At 61.3% G+C, this 21,100-nt stretch overlaps 4 protein-coding genes across 4 annotated transcripts; all 4 read right to left on the minus strand.

The window, feature by feature from the left end:
* Positions 1-1,394: 1,394 nt before the first annotated feature.
* Positions 1,395-5,369, minus strand: LDBPK_290360 (hypothetical protein, conserved; the record flags this gene model as incomplete). The annotated part of the gene is made up of 1 exon (XM_003862405.1): positions 1,395-5,369. One exon carries the CDS (start codon positions 5,367-5,369, stop codon positions 1,395-1,397), a length of 3,975 nt encoding a protein of 1,324 aa, XP_003862453.1.
* Positions 5,370-6,546: 1,177 nt separating this feature from the next.
* On the minus strand, positions 6,547-7,071 carry LDBPK_290370 (hypothetical protein, conserved; the record flags this gene model as incomplete). Its single annotated transcript, XM_003862406.1, has 1 exon — positions 6,547-7,071. One exon carries the CDS (start codon positions 7,069-7,071, stop codon positions 6,547-6,549), a length of 525 nt encoding a protein of 174 aa, XP_003862454.1.
* A 3,584-nt stretch (positions 7,072-10,655) lies between these two features.
* Positions 10,656-15,308, minus strand: LDBPK_290380 (protein kinase-like protein; the record flags this gene model as incomplete). Its single annotated transcript, XM_003862407.1, has 1 exon — positions 10,656-15,308. One exon carries the CDS (start codon positions 15,306-15,308, stop codon positions 10,656-10,658), a length of 4,653 nt encoding a protein of 1,550 aa, XP_003862455.1.
* A 1,702-nt stretch (positions 15,309-17,010) lies between these two features.
* Positions 17,011-19,938, minus strand: LDBPK_290390 (hypothetical protein, conserved; the record flags this gene model as incomplete). The annotated part of the gene is made up of 1 exon (XM_003862408.1): positions 17,011-19,938. One exon carries the CDS (start codon positions 19,936-19,938, stop codon positions 17,011-17,013), a length of 2,928 nt encoding a protein of 975 aa, XP_003862456.1.
* Positions 19,939-21,100: the final 1,162 nt, after the last annotated feature.

Below are 21,100 nucleotides of genomic sequence, written 5' to 3' on the forward strand. Positions count from 1 at the left end.
GCGCTCAACACAAGGCGGCAGTGCTCAATCTTCTCCCACGCTGCCGCGGACGTCAGTGCGAGCGAGGTGACGAGCGACAAAGGGGAACGAATAAAAGTTGTGTGCAGTTGTGCTGGGCCGCTTCACAGCAACAAGAAAACGACACGACTAGAGGAGAGAAGCGGGACGGCGGTGCCCGGCAGCAACCGCAACACCGAGCAGTACACGTCGAGAGAAGGGAAGAGAGATGGGAAGGGAGAAGGGGTGGCGCACCAGGAGAAGAGTGACGAAAGAGAGTGGGGGGTTCAATTCAACGGCAGCGCCCCAGCCGCATCCCTCGGATTCCTTACCCCTGCCTGCAGCGATGGCCGTGTGCGACTGGCGCGAGCGGATTCCCAGTTGTGCCCAAGACACTCCGGCCCGGGGGAAGGAGGCAAAGACATGGGCCAGCGATCAATGCCGCGACAGTGTCCACGTCGGCTGGTGCAGCATCTGCTGTCCGATAAGGTCCGCTCGAGCACTTCAAGGACATACACGCACGCCACACACCGATCCCAGTGCATCCAGCTAGCCAGGTGCATCAACAAGCACTGCACCGTACCGATGCACCGCTGCCCCATCTCCGCTGCTGAGAAGGGGGGGGGGTGAAGGATGCAGTGAAAGCGCAAAACCGTTCACTTTTTCTGCGTGTGGGTGTGCTTACATGCCAAAGAGGAGGAGAGAGACCAACAGTCTCACAACGAAGCACAGCGGTACACCCGAGGCCGTCTGAGGAGCGTGCCCCACTCAACGCGTGCGAACACCATAAAGATGGGACGCAGGCTGATTGGGAAGGAGACGCGCAGAAGGGAAGGCGCCGCATACACGCAGCGAACTCATGTGCGCAATAGTAGCCGTGCCGGGTTCCATGCAGAGAGAGAGAGAGACGCACGCAGGCGGGCAGGCAAGACCGGATATGCGTGCGCTCACTTGCTGCCCGTCCCTCCAATCAAAAAAAAAAAATAACAAAGGGCATTTCCGAAAGTTAACAGAAAATGAGGAAGAGAATGACGGGAGGAGGGAGGGAGCTGTGCGTGTGTGTACATATTCTGCTTCCGCACACGAACGGAGGCGTCACGGGTTGTAAGTGTGTGCGCGTCTGCCAACTACAGCGTGGGCGGCGGCCTCGCGTGCGTGCCACTTGCACGTCTGGTGGTGGAGCGCTGCACTCGCCACAACTCGGAGTTAAGATGAATGAAATAGAAAGTGATCGCGTCTGGGCGAAAGCACGCACGCCCACAGCTGCCTATACATCCAGGCTCTGCCCCAAGAGCCGAAAGAAAAGACGCGCAGAGGAAAGTGGCGCACGCCGAGAGAAAAAAAGTGTGCTCACGGTGAAAGGAGAGCTCGATGCCGCCCGCTACCAGCGCCACCGCTTACGGCGTCTGCGCATCGGCTGGGGTAGAAGCGGCAAGCTGCCCACGTAGCGACACCCTCTGCTGGTCCTCGGCCGACATCAGCGACAGACGTCGCTGACGCTCTTCGCGCGCGAGAATGCGCAACAGGAAGAGTGTGCGCTCCCGCATCAGCATTGTACGCTGGAGATGCTCCTCGCCCTTGAGCTCGGACTGAAGCAGAAATGGCTTGTGGAACTGGGCCTCGAGCACACGTCGTGCACGGGCTTCGTCCTCACACAGACACGGATCGCAGTCTTCGTAGCGCATCTCCCACAACAGCGACACTCGCTCGCTCCACTCTTCTGCCTGCGTCGCATCCGCGACACCGACTGCGAGCTCGTCACACGCGCGCGCGAGAGATCGCCGCACGTGCGTGTCAAAGTACAAGGAGGACAGGCACGGCTTGTACAGCTGCGTTGCTGCCTCTTCCAGCTCCTCGAGCCCCACTGCCGCACGCGCCTGCACCTCCAGCGCCGCCACCTGCGCGCGCTGCGCTGACATGTTGCGCCTGCATTCCAGTTCTGCCGCGTACTTTCTCCACATACGCTGAATGCGCAGCGCAAAGTAGTTCTCACTCAGCTGCCGGCGCCTCTGCTCCAGCAGCTCCTCACGCGTGCGGCGCCACGCCTTCTTCAGCACCTTCCGCTCGTACGACTCCTGCTGCCAAATCAGCGCCTCGGTGTTGACAAAGTTGCGGCGAACTTCAACCAGGTGGGCCTCCGCGTTGCGCGCGAGAATCTCAAAGACGATCTCCTGCAGCGACTCGATCTGCTCCCGCTTACGCGGCTCCTCGAGTTTCACGAGAATATTCAGCAGCTGCTGCACCGCCTCCTGCTGATCCTTCTGCATCTCCATCATCAGGATGTCAAGCTGGCTGCGCACACGCTGCGTGTGAAGCCGCTGCGCGATCTGCTGCGAGCGCATCTGACGCTCCTCACGATGACGGGAAAGGTCGTCGCGAAGCCGTTGCCGGGACACAGACCGCCCTATCTCGCCGTTACGCAGGGCGGTGTACCACGTACTAATCACGTTCACAGCGCCGCGGCGCACCATCAGGTCATGCAGTGGGCCCGAGAACAGAATGTGTACCTCCTGCTCCGTGGTGGCCCACGCTGCGGCCTCCTCGTGCAGTATGCTGGCGCGGTTTTCCGTTTCCTCGATGCAGATCGCTTGCTGGTGCACCCTGTTAAGCTCGACTTGGCGGCGGTGCTCAAGGGCGGACGCGTAAGCAGCACACTGGGTGGTGGCCATAGTGTCGATCAAGTTGCGAGCAGCCGCCGCCTCCTCCTCCTCAATGCCACGCCGCATCGCGCTATCGCCCACCTCGTAGCCGAGCAGTCTGACAAGGGCCTCGCTCATGCGAGCGACGTGCATCAACATGGCGCGCTCATGATGACGGCGGCTTTCCTTCACTGCCGCCTCGGCAAAGGCGGCCCGAGCATTCTCGCGTACTGCCTCGCGCACCTCCTCATCGAGGCGGTGCACCTCGCGCTCATCATACTCGACGCTGAGCAGCTGGTGCCACGACGCCCGCTCTTCGCGCACATTAGACTTGCGCCCAGCCCTCTCCTTCAGCAGTGTGGCCTCCTTCTGCTCAATGATACCGATCAAAGCCGCGTTGGTGGCAAGCAGAGCGTCTCTATGCAGCTCCTCCTCCACCTCCAGCTCCAGCCGCACTTCGCTCTCGGCCACCACCGTCCCCGTGAGCAGCGGCGCGTACACCTCCTCGATGTGCAGCAGGTGTGCTCGAGCGACGTCATTGCGACTCCACTCCTGCTCCGCGCACACCGCCGCACGGTCGCCAGACTCATTGGCGAACAGCTTGTACTGCTCACGGAGGTGCTGCTGCGCCTGCTCCTCGCACAGCTGCGTCCTCTCGGCCAACAGCACGTTCTTGAAGGACTGGAAGGCGAGTTTGCCGGTGGCGATCTTTTTTGCGTTCCGGGCGTCGTTGATCTCGCGTCCCAATGCTTGATGCGTGAACCGCCACCCGAGACGCCCGCGCAGGGAGCGACGGAACGCCTTCTGCAGCACCTGCAGCGCCGCGCACTGCGCAGGGGCGGTGCTCACGTGCCACAGAACACGCAGCTGCGCCATGCCGCCCGTCAAAGTCGAGAGGAGATGCTCACGATACAAACGCTCCGAGAAGCGGCGCACATCCGCCTCCTCAGCAATGACAAGTCGCCGCCTAGCCACTGCCTCTGCCGTCCACACCTTCGAGTTGAGGGCGTCCATGCAGCGTTCCTGCAGGGAGACGTTGTTGAAGACGTCGCGCAAGTCCTCACCCGCCTGCCTTAGCAGCTGGAGGGATGCGTGTTCCTCGTCCTGAACGGACCTTCGCACCGTCTCCTCCTCCCCTTCCAGGATCTTCAGCAACAGCAACACCTTCTCATCCAGCCGCAACACAGGGGTGACGGTGATGAGCGCCTCGACCTCCTCCTGCAAGACGGTCTCGCGCTGGCGCCGCCAGTATAGAAGCCGTTCAAGGTGCATGCGGCGCCGCTGCCACTCGAGCACCACCTGCAGCTCCTCGTAGAAGGCCTGGCTCATGTCGGCGCGGCAACGCTCCTCAGTCTTGACGATCTGCTCATAGTATTTTGTGCTCTCATCGAGAAGGGCGATGTAGTCAGCGATGCCGACGGCGTTGCGGCGTGGTGCCTGCGCACTGGCGATGGGCGGCAGGATCAGTGTAGATGACTGGCACACAGTGTCACTCCTGTCGCCGCAGGGATAGGCCGAGGCCATCGTTTGTGACCAGTTGTTGTCATCTTGAGGCATCGTAGTGCATGCGCCGACGGCGCTCAGCGAGGTGCCGTGGCGCTGTAGCACATACCTCCGGAGTATGTGCCGCGCCTCGTCGCTGGGCACGCCAGCGTCAAGCGGCAGCTGTGGCGACGTCGCTGTCACTGAGGAAGCTGTGCGCGCATCCAACGAGAAAGACACCAGCGAGACTTTGCTTACCCCCTCCGACTGAACTGGCACCGCCGCTGACGCCGGGGCCGCGGTTACAGGAGTCGCGTGAGTCGCTTCCGCTGCTTCCTCTACGAGCGCTGTGGGCCGCGGTGCTGCCGACGTCAGTCCCAGAATGCGGTCTAGCTGCAGCATGCGGGCCTTCAGGGCCTTCTTGCCCTCCTGCACCTGCAGCGCGAGCGGGGAGTCATTGTACATATAGAAGCTGAGCCGATCCTCCTCCTGCGCGATGGCCTCCCGCTGCTCCAGCTCCTCTTTGCGCAGAACGTCCATGGACGGCTTCAAGACGAACGTTACGAAGTTCACGGCCATCATCTCCAACACCACCTGCTGGTCCCACCTCTCGTACGCGAGCACGTATTGGCGCTCCGCCGTCTCGAGCTCGCACAAGTAGGCGCATTTCTCTGCCAGCGTTGGCAGTAGATCCATCGGCGTTGAGGCGGCCAAGGTGCGGGGCTCCAACGGTGCTGCCACGCTCGAGCTGGCCATCGAGCCGCCCCTGCTCGTCGGGGCGTTTGCCGTCGAGCACCGGAAGAAGGCGCGGTCCGTCACATCAAGCATCTCCCACCTATGAGCGTCTGTGAAGCCGGTGGACGCGGACGGCGCTTCTGTGGAGGCCTCCGTGGTAGCCTCGGCGGATTCTAGGTGACCGACGGCGCCCCCGTGCTTCGGGCCCCCTGTGACGGCAGCCGCTGAGAGGCAGGCCCCTGCGCTGCCGCCCCCCTTGAGCTTATGGCAAATCGCCATTCCGCGGGAGAACTTTGACATCTGTGGGTCTCGTGGACGCACAATCGAGGGCAGCTGCGGCGGCAGCACGAGAGGGCGCAGTTCCCCCTGCGACGTGTGCGCAAAGCGATCCTCGATGTGCAGCAGCACACCCCGATACGTCTCGCGCTCGGCCACACCGCATGTGATGTGTTGGACGCGTCGGCCCGCTTCCTGCCGAAGCCTGTTGCGATTGATGCCGTCCTCGGTAGATGCCATCGCTGATGCGACTCCGGGGATAGGGCGGCGAAAAGGTGGATGCGCGTCCGTGGTTGTGTAAGGAGGCGCCGTGCGGGGCTTCCTCTTGCGCACAGGGGAGGAAGGGAGAATAGACGGAAGCGACTCCATCCTGTCGTGGGTCTCTGTGCGCTGCTAGGAGCTGCACACGTGTGTGTGTGTGTGTGTGTGTGTGAGAGAGAGAAAGAGAGGGGGGAGCCAAGAGGTAAAGGCGGCAGCAGCCGTGGAACGGAAAGAAAAGGAGAGGAGAGGTGGGCTCGTTGGAAAGTCGCTTGCGGATGTGCCCGCAGAGAAATGCAAGTGTGCGCTTCCGATTTAGCCAGTTCTTGAAAGTACACCTGGCCTCGGATGCCTCGCTCATGGAATATACTTCCGCAGCACAGGCGCACGCGGGCAGACACACACGCAAACAGGGTCGATCGTCCTTTGCGCGCTTGCTGCCAGCACACCCCGTGGGACAGTAGAGTACAGCACGAGATGGGAGTAGGCAACAAGTGAAAAGCACGCAGTGAACAACGAGTATAGCGGCACGCGTAGACATACGCACGTACATCTGTGCGAGGATGCACCAGCGTTCGGTGTGCAGCAGACCTCACATGAGGTGTTTGGGGGGAGAGCAAGTGAGCACCCTCAAAGGTAGGTCGCTTTCTTTTTTCCGATGGCTCGAGGCGCACCGCACAGATTATGTCACGGCCACCGCGTCCAGCACGCATCCTTCCCTTCCACCACCACCACCTTTCCAACGTCGCACTACAGTGCACCCCTCGACCTGCTGAGGAAGTCACCACGCCCGCTCACTCCTAGCTTGCAGTTGTACGGAATCTTGTTGTACGTGCCCGTCTAATCGAAGCATTTCCTTTCGGGCAGGTTGCTGGTGCGCTCGTGAGCCTTGTGTGAGTAAGTAGCAGAACAAACGGCAGCGCGCAACGTCCATACGCGGCACGAGCATCGGTTAACGCAAGAGACAAGAAAACGGACAGGCGTGAGGCAGGAGCCTGAGGGCAGGGGCTCTGCTGCGCGCACACGCACATGCACAAGACCGACAGAGGCACACGGGTGTCACACTGCCTCTCAATGCGTCTATGTACGGGGTGCGCTGAGGTCGACCCCACACCCCACAAACACCAACCTACACGCTCCTTTCTCATGCACACAAGCGTTACCACTTAGGAGAAGCAGGCCACCGCTGATCACGAGGCTCCTGCACCTCCTGCTTCACTGTGGGGCATTGAAGCGGTCGGTGCCACGTTGGGGTCTCGGTCATGGTGGCTTGCCGGTACACGCGCCGCGCCTCGTCCAGGGTGCAGCCCATCTCGTGCGCCTTGGTGGGCAGAACATGCTGCTCAAACCACTCCCACTGCTCGTTGGACGCCTTGAGGTAGGCTGGCTCGCCCGTTTCCTTCCACCAGTTCATCGTCTCGACCCACCGAAGACGGTTCACGTGCAGCTCGCTCTCTTTGTGCGCCTCATAGTCTTGCTTGTAGCGGAACCGTATGTGGCACAGCGCGCAGCTGGGCTGATCGCCAAAGTACCAAATATCCTTGCCGTTGTGCGGTACGCGCGTGCTGCGCCGATCGATCCACTTGCTCTTCTTTCGTATCCGAATGAGACGGCCGCTCACAGATGCAGTGGTACTGTTGATGGTCGTGACCTCCGCCAGAAGCGTGCGGCCGATTCGGAGCATGGCGCTCAGCAGCAGCCACTTGCCTCTGCGCTCTTGCTTCGGTGAGCGCGTGTGCGCGCAGTCACTCACACGATTGTTTCTTCCTTGTTCTCCTTGTCGCTCTCTTGCGAGTTCGCGCCGACTCGATGCGCCGCTGGCGGGGTTTCACGGGGGTTGTGAGGCACAAAACGAAAACGTGCGCGGGTGGCGACACGTGATGAAGCATCGCACGCGAATACGAAAAGGGGTGGGGCAACCGCACATGGTGAATAGAGTTGTGCGTGCATGTTGATGAGAGGCAGAGAGAGAAAGAGAGGACGCACGCAAGCAGAAAAATGCAACAGCGGCGGCAGAAGCACCGCGCAAGCGACGAAAGACTGCAATGGCTCGGGAAGCAGGGCAACAGCACAGCCGCCCTTCCCCATGCCGCCCCCGCTACGCTCAACGACCTCCACCCACACCACCAATCCCTTGGTCAGGATGCGAGCAGCGGCAGAGATGGGAACGGCACGTCGGCAAGTGCGCCATGTGCCGGTGCACAGCAGCCGCTGCTTGGTGGCTATCCAGCAGAAAAGGCGACCCATTCGTATCACAGGCGCAGAAGCGTCGGAGAAGAAGAGAGCCGAGCAGGCGGTGTCAAGTAATCGAGGGGACAGCGCAGCCGCCCGCTTCCGTGTGTGTGTGTGTGTGGGTGTGTGGAATTCCCCTGCCGTTACACCGTGATCGAATAACACGAAAAGCGAAAAGGCGAAAGCGAGCCATGAAAGCACACGCACACGCAGGCACACACGCATGAGCGCACATCGGTGCACCGACATCAGCGGCAACAGATAAAAAGCGGCAGAGATACATACGCTCACACACATGCACCATCACACATCAGAAGAGTGAAAGAAGAAAAGGAAGCCCACAGACAGCACAAATACCATATACACACATATATATGTGTATGTGTTTAAGGAGATCCGAAGAGGAAGAAGAAGGGGGGCGTCGAAACGGCGAGTCGGAATAGAGGACGTAAGAAGACAAAAAAAAGCTAAACAGAATGGGAGCCGACAAGCCGGGAGCCCAGGCGCATCATAAACTCGGCAGCGCACACGCCTTCACGCATAGAGAGAAACGACGTTCTCTGTGAACCACACAAGCACACACGGACACACGAGAGAACAACAGCAGCGGAAGTAGGGTTCCAGAGTTCCAAATCTTGCCCTTCTCTCTCAGTAGTCCTCCTTACAATAACAATAAGAACAGACATCCATCTCCCAGGGTAGTAGCCCTCACACACACACACACTCCTCCCCCGCCGCCGTCACTGCCTCAGCGCATCCAGCGGCACACAGAGCGTGACAAGAGAACGCGAAATACCGACGGGGGGGGGGGGGCAAAACGCAGACAAGACGACGATCCAAAGAGCTGCCGCATGTGTGGCACACACATCTAGGCTCTCTACGGAAGCAGGGCTCCCCATATATTGGGGCCTGCACTTTTTTTTTTTGCGCATCCACTACGCACTTCAGGGCTGTCCTGCACGCACATACCCACATATATATCCATACATATATGTATGCATGTATGTGGGTGGGTGGGTGAATGGGGAGGGGGTGCGCAGGTGTATAAGAGATGTGCAAAAGAATGCTCAAGATCGTGCTTGCTCTGCTGGTGTTGCGCCGCACCCGGAAACTACAGAGAAAAACGGCAAGCAAGGCATAAAAACGAGAAATACAGACTGTGGGAAGAACGACGAGTAAGAGGAGAGGACTGCGCGGCACTCGCCTACCAGAGTGGGTAGATGAAGAGGGCCGAGGCGAGTGCAAGCTGCTGTTGAAACGAGTCAGGAAAGGAAAGGACACGCACCATCTCCTCACGCGTCACCGCTAATAGGGCGGCGAAGACGCACACAGACACACATGGATATACATGACAGGGGTGCTGCTCGTAACACAAAAGAACAATGAAAGAGAAGCACACCTGCGCACCAGCGGACGACCGATGCTGATGAGCGGATGGAGAATGAGGAAAAGAGGGGAGGGGGCGGCTGTATGTGCGTGCGTGTGTGTTTGAGTGAGGAGGGGATGAGAAGTCGATGAGTAGCCAAAGAAAAGAGGAAGAGGAACTATTAACAGGAAAAAATAGAGGACGTAAAACACCTTCAAAATAACAGACATACGGGCACGTTCAGCTATGCCGGCTTACGCAGGCGCAGACACAAAGAGACTTCGCAGCCACCACTGAGCGCAGCACGCAAGAGGAATGAACACCGGGTGGAAGAAGAGAAAGAGAGGGGGTGTAAGACAGTTACATGTGATCGTGCGTATCTGCTCATCCAGAAATCACATGCCCACCCTCTGTTGCCTCGCAACTACGAAAAGAAGGAAAAGGAAGACGCATCGCATAGGAAGCAGTCGGCAAGGGGGAGCCGGAAAAGATGGGCATGGTAGAGGACTGTGCGCGCGGTGGTGGTGGTGGTGGTGGGGCGCCGCTTTGGGAGAGCAGAGTCTCAAAGAGAGAAATGGGAAACGACTCAGCGATCTCGTAGTCCCGCAAGCGCGTTTACTTAGCACGCACCGACACACTTAGACACGTGTGCATATGCACACATACATGTGTGTGTGTGTGTGTGTGTATATATATATACATACATACGTGTACACACACACACATAGAGAGCGAGAGAGAGATGTCCACGGGAGGGGGACGCAAGAAGAAGCGCGAGATGACGAGGAGCGTGGCGGGTTGATGGATGGAAGCCCTCCCCTCCCACGCTCGCACGAAAGAAAAAGCGCGAAATTCTAAAGTAGAGCAGAGCACGAGGGAGGCGGAGGTGCTCCGAGCGAGAGAGAGAGAAACGGAGAGAAGCCGTCGTGGGGGAGGAAGGAGGGGCACTCCCCAAGGAAAAGACGGCATGCAAAGGCGCAAGCACGAAAGAAACGGTTCCATGGGTGAAGTCGGCACGGTGCAAAAGGGGCAAAAAGAGAGAACACAAAATGGAAAAGGGCCGGAGGCCGAAACAAAGGAAATGCGCAGCGCTCCAGAAAAGCGAGCGCCCTTTATCATTACATACGTGCCTCTACCAACCTCTGCGCGTCTCTCCCTCCCTCCCTCCCTCTCGCTGCATGCGTGCGTGGAGAGGAAGTGAGGTAGGAGGAACGCACACAAATGCAAAGAAGAGGAGAGACGATTAGCCTGCTTGTTCGCTAATTTCCACACAAGCAGTATACATCATCGTAGCACAAGATGCAAGGGAAGAGAAAGAGAAACCGCCACAAGGCATGACAGAGAGACACGCAGGCGCGCCCAGTTGTCATCTAGAGCAGCGGAACGATGAGGGAGACGTACGAAGAGGGAGCGCCTCACCGCCCCACCCACCACCACAGCTCACCCACCCACCAGAGCCCCGGACGTGCTCACCAGGCATGCGCACACTCAACACGAGCGCACACCAGCACACATTCCACAATGGACGCACTAGCAACACCCACACACACGTGCACGCGCATCAACACCAATACATATGCAGAGTCCAAGCTAAGCCGAAGAAAGCACCTGCGGCAGCAGCCGAGGTGCGAGGAGCGTGCTTTCCTCTTGAGAACGCATAAGCGTAGTGCTTAACGATGACACCAGAACCGCGACTTTTTCGCCTGTGCAGGGGGTATCTCAGATGTCGACTTCAACGGTGATGGGCACGGAGACGAGGAGCCACCACAGGCGGTGCCGTTCACCACCAGATTGTTCGACAGCGGCGACGACTTCGAGACCCGTTGCTGCACCGGCGACTCCGTCTCGCGCGCCTTCTGCACCAACTCTCTTGTCGCGGAGAGGTTATCGGGGCTTCCGGGAGCGATCGTCGAGTCGCCGTAAGGGACGCCAGCCACAGATTTTAGGTGCTCACCTCTGCCCTTGGGTTTCACGTGTTGGGCGACTACTTCCTGCAGAGAGGCCAGCGGCCTCACCGCACTCGAAGAGTGGGCCGAGCGCCCACTGGGCGGCCGCAGGGGCGGCTTTGGCAGCTGCGACGCTTTATCGTTGATCTCCTGCTTCCGCCTCTCATCCTCGCTGTCGCCGCTGTCTGCCACGTCGTTCGAAGAGCCCCAGTACGAGAAGTTACAGCCAGCACCACTGCTGCCGTCCCCCTCGCATGGCTCCTCCTCGCTGCACCGGCGCTGCACACATGGTCCCACCGCCGCAGTGTCCTCACGAGCCCCCCTCGCCGCTGCGACGGAGCGCGGCCGCCCGGCTGAGGACGTCGCCGGTGGTGAGGCAGGAGGCGCTGGCGCGGCAACGGCCGCCAGAGCAATGACGGCGCCAGCAACATTGGAGCTGCGTGACTCCTCTTTGCCGCTCTCATCCTGTTGATCCTCCTCATGGTCCTCCGTGCCAAGGTCGGGAGTGCTGCTGCCGGCGCGCGTGAGGAGACAGGGCAGTGGGGAGGTGAAGTCGGTGCAGCTTGTCAGCTGAATCCCTGGCGTCACGACGCGATCTGGCGGTGACTCCTTGAATGGGGTCGATGTCGAGAAGAAAGACCGGTTGATTGGGCTTTGGATAGCGCTGGCGCTCTGGCTGGCGAAGCCCTGCTTGTACACGAGCGTGTGCTCCCGCGGCCTGCCCACATGGCCAGTAGCCGTGAAGGAGGCTGTGTGAACACTTGAAGCGCCGGAGAAGGAGTGTCGCCCCGCCGGCGAGGAGTTCGGCCAGGCGCACTGGCATTGGAGGCGGGCCGCTTGAAGTGGTCGTATCTCCGGCCACATCTGCGGCGCCGCAGCTTCCGCGACAGTTGGCTTAGAACGGCGCCCAAAGCCGGCGCTGGCAGCCGGGGGGCTCAGCGAAGCCATCGAAGTGCCAGAGCTCGCGAAGATGGAGGAGGCCTGGCTACTACCTGCCATGGTCTGCAGCCGATGGCGGTCAAGCACGGCCTCGCGCACCGCGCCACCTCTCGTCAACGGCGATTTAGAACCCTCCGTGCTGCATCGGCGATTTGCAGCAGCGCTCACAGAAGCAGCACCTTCGCGCGACATCAACGGAGGCATGGCGGCGCGCGCCGCCCGCGACATCAACGGTGAACCTTCTTTGTCGGACACTGGCCGCGAAGCCTGGCTACTGTGGTTCGGCCACCATAGGGTGGGCGCCGAAGACAAGTCGCTATGAATTCTGCTCGGTGGGCGTCGACCACGCGGCATCTCCACGCCCCCTGTGGCCGACGTGGACGGCTTCGCACCCACGGCCGCGGGTGTGCGGAACAGCGGGTGGCGCAGCACCGCTGAAAGCGGCAATCGCTGCCGCGGCTCTCGCACCAGCAGCTTTGTGCAGAGCTCCACCCACTGGTGGTAGTCCGTCTCCGTCATCCCGACCCGCTCGGGCACCTCCTCCAAGGCCGGAAACGACAGCGCCGAATTCAGGATCTCGCTGAACGTTTCACTGATCGTCGCCGCCGCAAACGGCAGGCGGCCGAAGATGACAGAGTAGAGCACCACTCCGAAAGACCACGCGTCCGAATCGTAGCTGCAGGTGCTGCTCATGATAAGCTCTGGTGCCGCAAAGGCGGGGGTGCCGATGGCTGACCGATTCCCTTTGAGCCGCCCCTCCACATCGACGCCGGCGGCCAAGAACATGGACGAGTCCGGCAGGAAAGACGTCTCTGCCATCATCTGCGATGTGTTCGCGGTGTGCCCCGCCGGGCTAGAGCTACAAGGCGAGCGATCCGCCGTGCTCAAGGTTGCCCAGCTGTCATTGGCACCGCGAGACGACTTCCAGCGGTTATGCGGCACCAAGACACTTGCGTTGAGCCCCTCCCCCCCAGCTGCACCGATGGACATGTGCGCCGCCGGCATCTGTGGCAGCTTCTTGGAAATCAGCACGCTCTCACCGAAGTCTGTGAGAAGGATGTTGTCGGCCTCCGTGAGAAGAATGTTGTCCGGCTTCACGTCGTTGTGCACAATGCGCTGACGGTGCACGTAGATGAGGGCCTCTGCGAGCTGGTGCAGCAGACGAGCGCACCGCGAGAATGGCCGTACAACGTCGCACGGTGCACAGCCGAGAGCAGCGTCGAACCCGTGCATCACGGTGAGCGGGCCGTTTTCGGCGTACGTCATGACGAGGTGCACCGAATCCTCCTTGTCGTCGTCGATCACCTCCTTCAGCTGCGCCACGTGCGGGTGATTGCACACGCGCCGCATAACGCGAATCTCCCGCTCCACCGCAGGCAGCTCACTCGAATGCGCTGACTTGACAGACTTGACGACGCTGTCGCCGCCGACGCTTTCGCCCGCGTTCGTTGACCTCGACACCGTCGTGTGCAGCCCGGCACCGCCTGCACAGATTGGTAAGCTGCTGCCGTTCAGGTGCTTGCTGGAGCTTGTCTGCGGTGGTGGTTTCTTCGATGTGTTTGGGGCCTCGACGTCGCCGCTGCCAGGCGTCATAGCCGAGGAGGACGCGGTCACGCTCTCCACGAACGGGATTGCAGCGTCACTTGGGTGGCTCGTCGCGGCCACATGAATGAGGGAATCGAGCGCGGCCTCGCAGAGGCTCACATCCATGCTGTCACGCGTGCCTTCTCGCCGCGTAGCTGGACGCACTGAGGCAACGCTCATCGAGAAGGGCCGCACAAGAGCAAGAGGGGCGTTAGTGGTGGTGCTACTGCCGGCCGCGTGCGCAGCGGCGCCGTCGATGTGCACGGCCCTCAGCGTAGAGCCCTCCAACTGCAGCGCCTCACTGTCTGACGCGCTCATCGGCGCCAGCGGAAAGCGGCGGCCGACGGCCCTGCGGCTGTGCCGCGGCACAGTTTTCATGGCAAATGCTTTACAGGTATGCCTGTCTACTGCCAGGTACACGCGTCCCGTCGCCCCGACTCCGATCAGCTGCATCACGTAGTAGTTGTTCAGCACCTCGATGCACGCTACACTGCTGCTGCAGCTGCTCACACTGGTGCGTCGGCCCCGCTCGAAGGCGTCCTTTGAGCGTGCTGCAGTAGCGGCAGTCAGCGGCCTCCAGCTGAGAGGCGGCAGTTGCGAGTTCCACGGCTGCGTCGTGGATGACAATGGCACGCCTTTGGTGTCGCTGTTGCTTTCTTGGGTCCTCAATGCGGGGCCGGGAGGGATGCTCGATGTGGACGATACGGACGTCGACGAGGGGGTGGAGACTTCGTCGTACGGTAGAACCTTCACCATTGAAAGATGGCTGCGGTCAGCCGTCGCGCCTGGCACATGCGCCAGGGTGTACATGTCCCTCAGCAGGTCGAAGAGCTCACGGCAGCGCATCAGCAGCCCGTCAAGCGCCACGGCGCGGTCAACTTCACTACTGTCGGCGCAGAGAATCATGTGACGAGCCTGCTCCAGGTACCGGTCGAAGGCGGTGGTCACGCCTGGCGGTGCCTCCGCGTCAGGCGCCTGGCTGAGGCAGCGAGAGGTGCTGTTCAGCCGCCGTGGCCCGGCAGCCGGCGCCGTCGACGGGCGATCCTCCTCGCTCTCCTCATCCTTGCCGTTCCTCTCCAGACTGCCTGCATTGTTGTTGCGCCTACGAGACGCCTCGGACGAAACACTCACAGCGCTGGCGCTGACTATTTCGTGAGTCACCGAGGCGTCACACGACTTTGGAGAGCGCACTGTCTTGCGTTGCCGCGCTGCCTCAGCAGGGTCGGGGAAGAGAACCTCCCGCCTCTGTGGATCCCTCGACTGTTGCAGTGACGGCGGTAGGGTCCCCGGCGGCTCCGGCGATCGCGGTAGCTCAGAAGAGTGGTAGCTTTTATGCTCTGCGTCGCCGTCGACTCCTCGCGAGCTCATTGCAGAAAACGCGGTGCGATCGTCCGTGTGGAAGCCCGGCAGCCGCACTACAAAATCGTAAAAGTCGCCCAGTTTTGTAATAAGGGCCGCCCACTCAGCCGAAGCTACCAGGCTGGCGGCACCGGCAAAGAAGGGCGAGCCCGCGGTTGTGGCTGCGTCGTTGGCTTGTGAGCTAGATGAGGACGACTGCGTTGGGGTCGGCACACTGCCGTGCTCAAGGCCTCGCCCCTGCTGCCGTTGGTGACCTGCTTTCGGTGTCATGCTCCATGGGGCTAGCGAGGATGTGGACAGAACGTCGCGGCGGTTCAAGCCAAGCATGGTAAGCGACGCAGATGAGGTCGGCCGGGGAGTTTGCCAGACCAGCGGTGAGAGAACGCCGGAGTTGCGGAGCCCTGCAACGTTGACGGTCATGAGAGAGCTCACATCGATGCTGGACTGCCCACCGCCGTACCGACTGTGCACGGAGGAGTGCTGCGAGTCGCCCATGTGTGGTTGGACGAGCGAAGGAGGGAGGAGGAGTGGCAACAGTGGCCGGCAAGCGGTGAAGCGCGCGCACAACTCCAAAGGAAGAAAGAGGGAAGAGGGCAGCGGTGCGCACACGAGGCGGAAGGAGTTTGTGGAAAGATCCGTGTTCGTGAGGACGGTGACGGCGTTCGAATACGAGCGAGCAGCGGCGGCCACGATGGAGGGGCGTCGGCAAACAAAGAAGGGGGAAAACGAGGAAGGGCAGAGAAGAGAACGAGCCGCGCGTTGGGGCTTTTTGTGGGTGCGTGTGGTACTGATTCGCCTGCGCGCCTGGGGGTTGCGGAGGCAGAGGGGAGGTCAGGTAGAGAAAGAAAGCGCCTGCGGGCTTCCTCGCTTCGTCGCTTCAGCTGTCGACGCACCCGACACCCGCCTCACCTCTCGGCAGAGGAAACTCGTCACAACACACGCGTAAAGAAAAGGGGAAAATGAGATGTCGCGCCCTTCCCCGACAGCGGAGAACGAGGGAAAAAGGGCGCGACGGCTGAGGAGGCGCACTCGAAGAGACGCGCCGCAGCAAGTCCTCGAAAGTTAACAAACAAGAACACCCGCCAGCGCAGGTGCTGCCGGCCACGCACTCGGGGCGTGCCCAATTACCCCCAAAGTGCCTCCACACTCTTTTATGGCTCTGTGCTGGCGCTGCACGGACCGTGGCTGTGTTGGTGCACGGGATGACGACGCGGTACGACAAACCGGCTCTCTACACGGAGCGGCGTTGCCCAGACTCTACCCGGCCCCGACTCTATGCCAGAAGGACTGCCGCGCTGTGCCGCAGAGAAGGGTCGTCTGAGCCCGCAAACACGCACGCAAAGGCACACAGACGCGCGCCACCCGTGAGCCAAAAGACAGCAAAAAGGCAGATTCCGAACACTGCGACTGGCCGACCAGTGGTGGTGGGAAGGGAATGCGGAGGGCGTGAGCGGGCGAAGAAGCAGAGCGGAAGAGAAGGGGCGAAAAGAGCGGGAGAGCGAGGGAGAGAGAGAGAGGGAGGGGGGAGGAAGAGAGGCAAAGGGTGTGGGGAGGTGCATCATGTTGCCGGCAGAAACAGGCGTGAGCACTGCAACGAGGGGGGATGTCAGCGCTTCGTTGTGCGCATGAGCACGCGCGCGCGCGCAGCCGCCCGCACGACTTTGTGTTTTTCCCATGTTTTCATTGTCTCACATGTCGCGCTGCTTGTCCAAACGCGTTGCTGTCCTCTTTAGGTTCGGCGTAGCTGTAGGTCTATGGTGAGTCGACGCACCGTCCACAAGTCCCCTGCCGTCACCCACGGGGCACCATAGAGAAAGAGACACTTCTCTGCGCTCCTCACGAGTCCGTCGAAACTCGGCCAATCCACACGCGTCCGTGTGCACTTTTTGAGGCATTCAAGCGAGCACCCGCTTACCTGGTCAGCACGTGTGTGTGTGCGTGCGTGTGCGTGTGCGTGTGTGCTTGTATGCTTGTGCGCGAGTCCACATACACGACACGCTCTAAAGACACAGCATGCGATGCGCCACCCCACACATGGCAGAGAGGCATAGTGAAAACGGTAAACGACGGCAAAGCCATGGAAAGCGAGAGCGGCACCCGCCACATCTCTAAACACGACGCGCGCCACAAGCGGCGATGCTCATCCGAGCGCCACACACCCTTCGCTCACGCACGCGCGCTCACGAATGCGGCTACTTCACACACCGGACACCCACGACAGCCCAACGCTCAGCGTGCCCTGCGGATGCAGCTTCTCCGTGACTCGAATGGTCGCATGCGGCGAGTTGAGCAGCGGACGCAGCGCCACCTCCACCACGCCGAGGTTGGATTGCACATTGGTCGCGCGCTCATCAAACAGGACGAAGCTGACGACGCCAAACGCCACGAACCGGATCAGCGCCGGATCGACAATGACACGGTGATCCACCGGCATCGCATCAAAAACAGGGTCTGTGGTAAAGGCGCGGCTAGACGGGTGCACGACAGTGTCCCGCACGCAGTTGAGGGCCCCGAGAGGCGACGTGGCTGTATAGAAGACGTAGGGCTGAGGCGCCGTGCCTGCCTCTGCGGAGCCGCCCAGGCCCTCGGCGCGGAACACTTGAATGCGCAGGTGGCACACAGTGCGCAGCGCCACCATGGCCGCTTTGATCTCTGGCGCAGACAGAGTGAAGGAGGTCGCCCCGGCACGTGGGTCGGAAAGAGGGGCGCCTAGCAGGATGGGCAGCACAAGACGAGCGCAGCAGAACTCGACCAGGATACTCCCCACCTTCTGTCCCTCGCCGTCGATGAGGTTCAGTGTGTCTTCCACCGGGACCTCGCGCGCATTCAGCAGCGACGCTCCAGGCAGCTCCGCCATGGCTACCAATCGGCTCGTCTCGCCGGCGGCGCAGTGCAACTGGAAGCAGAAGGTTGTCTGCTCGATGGCCGCCAGCGTGACAGCGTCCTTTGCGAGACCTTCGTATTGGAAGCGCACGTCCACAACGTCATCGAGAGCGCGCAGCGTCGGCCCCACCATCGCCTCGTAGTCCGCCAGCCCCTCCAGCGTGAAAAAGAATGAGACAGGGGCTTTGAGATTGGCAATGCCCAAGGAACGGCACATGGCCGCCTCCTGACTCTGCAGCCCGCGAATAGAAAAGGTAATCAGTCCCTCGGCGTCGAGCCCGCTCGCTGTGGCGGCTGCCCGATACGCCTGCAGTTGCTGTTTGGCGAAAATGGTCTGTACATGCGTCACCCGACCACGAAGGGCAATGCTCTCCTCGAGCAGCATATCTCGCTCATCGCTCACCTTGCGCAGCATCTCGCGAGACTGCTCCACCTGCTCAGCCATCTGTTGGCAGCGCGTCTCGGCCAGTTCCAGGTCCATCGCAGCGGTGGCCAGAGCCTCGCGCATCTGGCCCTGCTCCCAGTCGCCGTCCCACGACAGGGCCTCGAAAAGATCGAGCGCTTCCCTCGCCTCCTTCGCCGGGGCCGCACCAGCGGCGTCGGCATCACCGCGAGACGTGGCAGCGGCGCCTCCATCAGCAGTACCACCCACGTCCGCCTCACGCTTCGGTATCCGCGATCCCCTCTTCTTGATTGCCGCCACTGCCAGGGCGCGATGCACGTCGTCGTCGGTGAGGTCGGCTCCTGCTGCGGCGGCCGCCGCGGCTGTGTGCCCCGCGAACGCAATCTGCGCCGACATAGCACTCTTCTCCTTCTCTAGCTTTGCTACCTGACCGCGGTAGAGCTGGAGGTCCTCCTGCGTGCCCTCCAACCGACGACGCAGCTCCGCAAGGTCGTGTTGGCAGTTAAGCAGCTTTCGCTCCACCTCCCGTCGTTCTCGCTCCGCCGTGTCGCGCATCTCCTGAACCTCCGTGAGACGACTGTCGAACTCAAGGCGAACCGCCGTCTCCGTCTCACGCTGGCAAGCCTGCAGCGAGCCAACGAGCTTCAGCAACTCCTGTTCGATATTTGTGCACTCCGCCGTTTTGCGCTGCAGCGCCAGCTCCAACTCGTCCATCGACCCGCATCGCGTTCGCAGCGACGCTGCCTCGTGCTCCACCGTGAACAAAGCCCTCTTTGTGTCCGCATGGGCTGTGTGCGCCTCCTTGAGTTCCTCGATGAGCCGGTTGCACTCACCCTTCAGCGTCTCGACCTGTCCTTGCGCATACTGGAGGCGACTGTTCAGGAGAGTGGCCTCGCTCGCCTTGCGGTGCACCTCCCCTTGTAGGGTCACCATCTCCATCGGGTCTGGGCCGCCCGCCTCCACCGAGTTTGTGGCCTGCCTGTCTGCCTCCATGAGTCGAACCTTCAAACTCAGTTCCTGCTTCTCACGAGCGAGGGTGTCAATAGAGGCGCGGTACTGCGCCTCCAGCTGCTGCTGCAGCCCCTGCACGGCTTGGCTGGACTGCGCCTGCAGCTGCTGCTGGCCGAGTAGGGCGGCGTTGAGCTCCTCGCGTACCTGCTGAAGCTGAGAACGGAGCTGTGCTGCCTCCTGCTTTGCCGCTGCCAAGGTGGCTGCGGAGGCGTCAGCTGACTTGGTGGTTGCGTTGCTCGAAGCAGCGAGTGCAGTAGTTCGCGCCTTGGCAGCGGCCAGGGCAGCCGCGCGCACCTGCTGGAGCTCCAGCTGCGCATGCGCGAGCGCTGCTTTGCAGGCCGCCAGCTCAGCCTCGCTCACACCCGCAGCGGCAGTCGCGAGGTTCGGCGAGCTGCCCTGCTTCTTAAACTGCTTCGCTGTGTCCGAGGACGTGCCGGTGGGCGCGTGAGCAGGCTGATTCGGGTTCAGCGGAGGCAGCAGCCCCCTTAGCGACGGCGTCGCAGACGAGCCTCGAATCGCTGCCTCGGCCGCTGAGTGGGGTCGTGCGGGTAGTGCCGCCGAACACGGCGATGACGCAGGGCCGGGGGATGCCACTGCGCCACTCTCCTGCGCCCGACGCCAGTCCGCGACAAGGCGGCGAAACTGCGTCTGCACCTTCTTGAGCTTCTCCTCCAGCTCATTCTTCTGGAGCTTCAATATGCTGTTCTCGTGCAGGGCGCGCTGAAGGCGATCCTCCAAGTCGCGCTCAGGCGTCACCGTCGCCGTGGCGCCGTGGCGTTGCACAACGCCCAACGCACAAAATCCGTGTGCTTTACTACGTGCGTGCATGTCGTATAGAGATCGACAGGGGGGGGGGGCGGGGTAGGCTATGCGGCACGCCTGCGGCGGCGTGCCTTCAATACGCTTGTGCGGGTACAACTCTGGGATCTATCTAGCAGTGCATATATAGCGTTCACTTATCTATGGCGAATGTCTATCTTTGGATACACGCGCGTCTACGGCCCTGCCGGTATGTATGCCGGTGCTTCGGCGCGCCTGTGAACGGATATGATCAGCAACGAGTTGGTAAGCGCGCAGCTGAGCAAGAAAAAAAAAACGACGAGGAGACAGCTCTGCCGCACTGGATCGAGTCGACAGAGAGAGGGGGGAGGGAGGGAGGGAGGGAGGGGACGAAGGACCGTAACAACGCTCAGATTAACGCTCACGAGTGGCGCAAAACTTCGATGAGATGCGTCAGTAAGATAGCAACAAAGAAAAAGATGGGAGATGATGATCCGCTGCCACGCTGCCAGCAGCTGCGACTCAGCCGCACACCCGATACGGCGCGGCAGCGGCAGAAAGAGGCAATACGCAAAGTCGGTATTGTGAGTCACGCGAAAGCGGCACGGACAACGCAATCGGCGGAAGGAAGAGAAAGAGGAGTTCAAGGTGTGTGAAAGAAGAGGAGAACAGTGAAAACCCCGAACGCCCGCGGAAGGCGCCGTGGTGCGCATGCAATGCCTCGCACCAGCACGCAGAAGTGCACATCTTTATTGATGTGTCCATTTGCTCTGCCGTAGAACAGGAATTCGACTCCACTTTACGCCCGGTCTGTCACAGGGCCCATCGCGCGGTGCAGAGCAGCCGTAGACACACGCCGGCACAGCAATGCGCCGACCCGTTCATCGGACAGCACGGCCCCGGCGCCTAAAAACTCTACCCACCCCACTATGCCGGTCGCCACCGGGTGCATCTCCCCCGGGGTGGCACTCCGGCGCCCCACACCAGCCGTCGGCCCTGCGAGGGGCCGGGTGGGACACACGCTCGAGTCACGCGGGCACTCTGCCTATCAGGTGGGTGTGGCACAGACCTCTTCACGGTCGCGGGGCGCTCCGACGCCACCCCACCCAGGACCGGGCCGCCGACGTCAGCAGCGATCCATCGCTCTGTCCTCCACACCGTGTCGTGGGTGCCTGGCCCTGTCACCACCAGAAGTGGTTCGGCGTTGGCA

This window comes from Leishmania donovani, chromosome 29 (assembly GCF_000227135.1).
Source record: "Leishmania donovani BPK282A1 complete genome, chromosome 29".
Classification (NCBI taxonomy): Eukaryota; Euglenozoa; class Kinetoplastea; order Trypanosomatida; family Trypanosomatidae; genus Leishmania; species Leishmania donovani.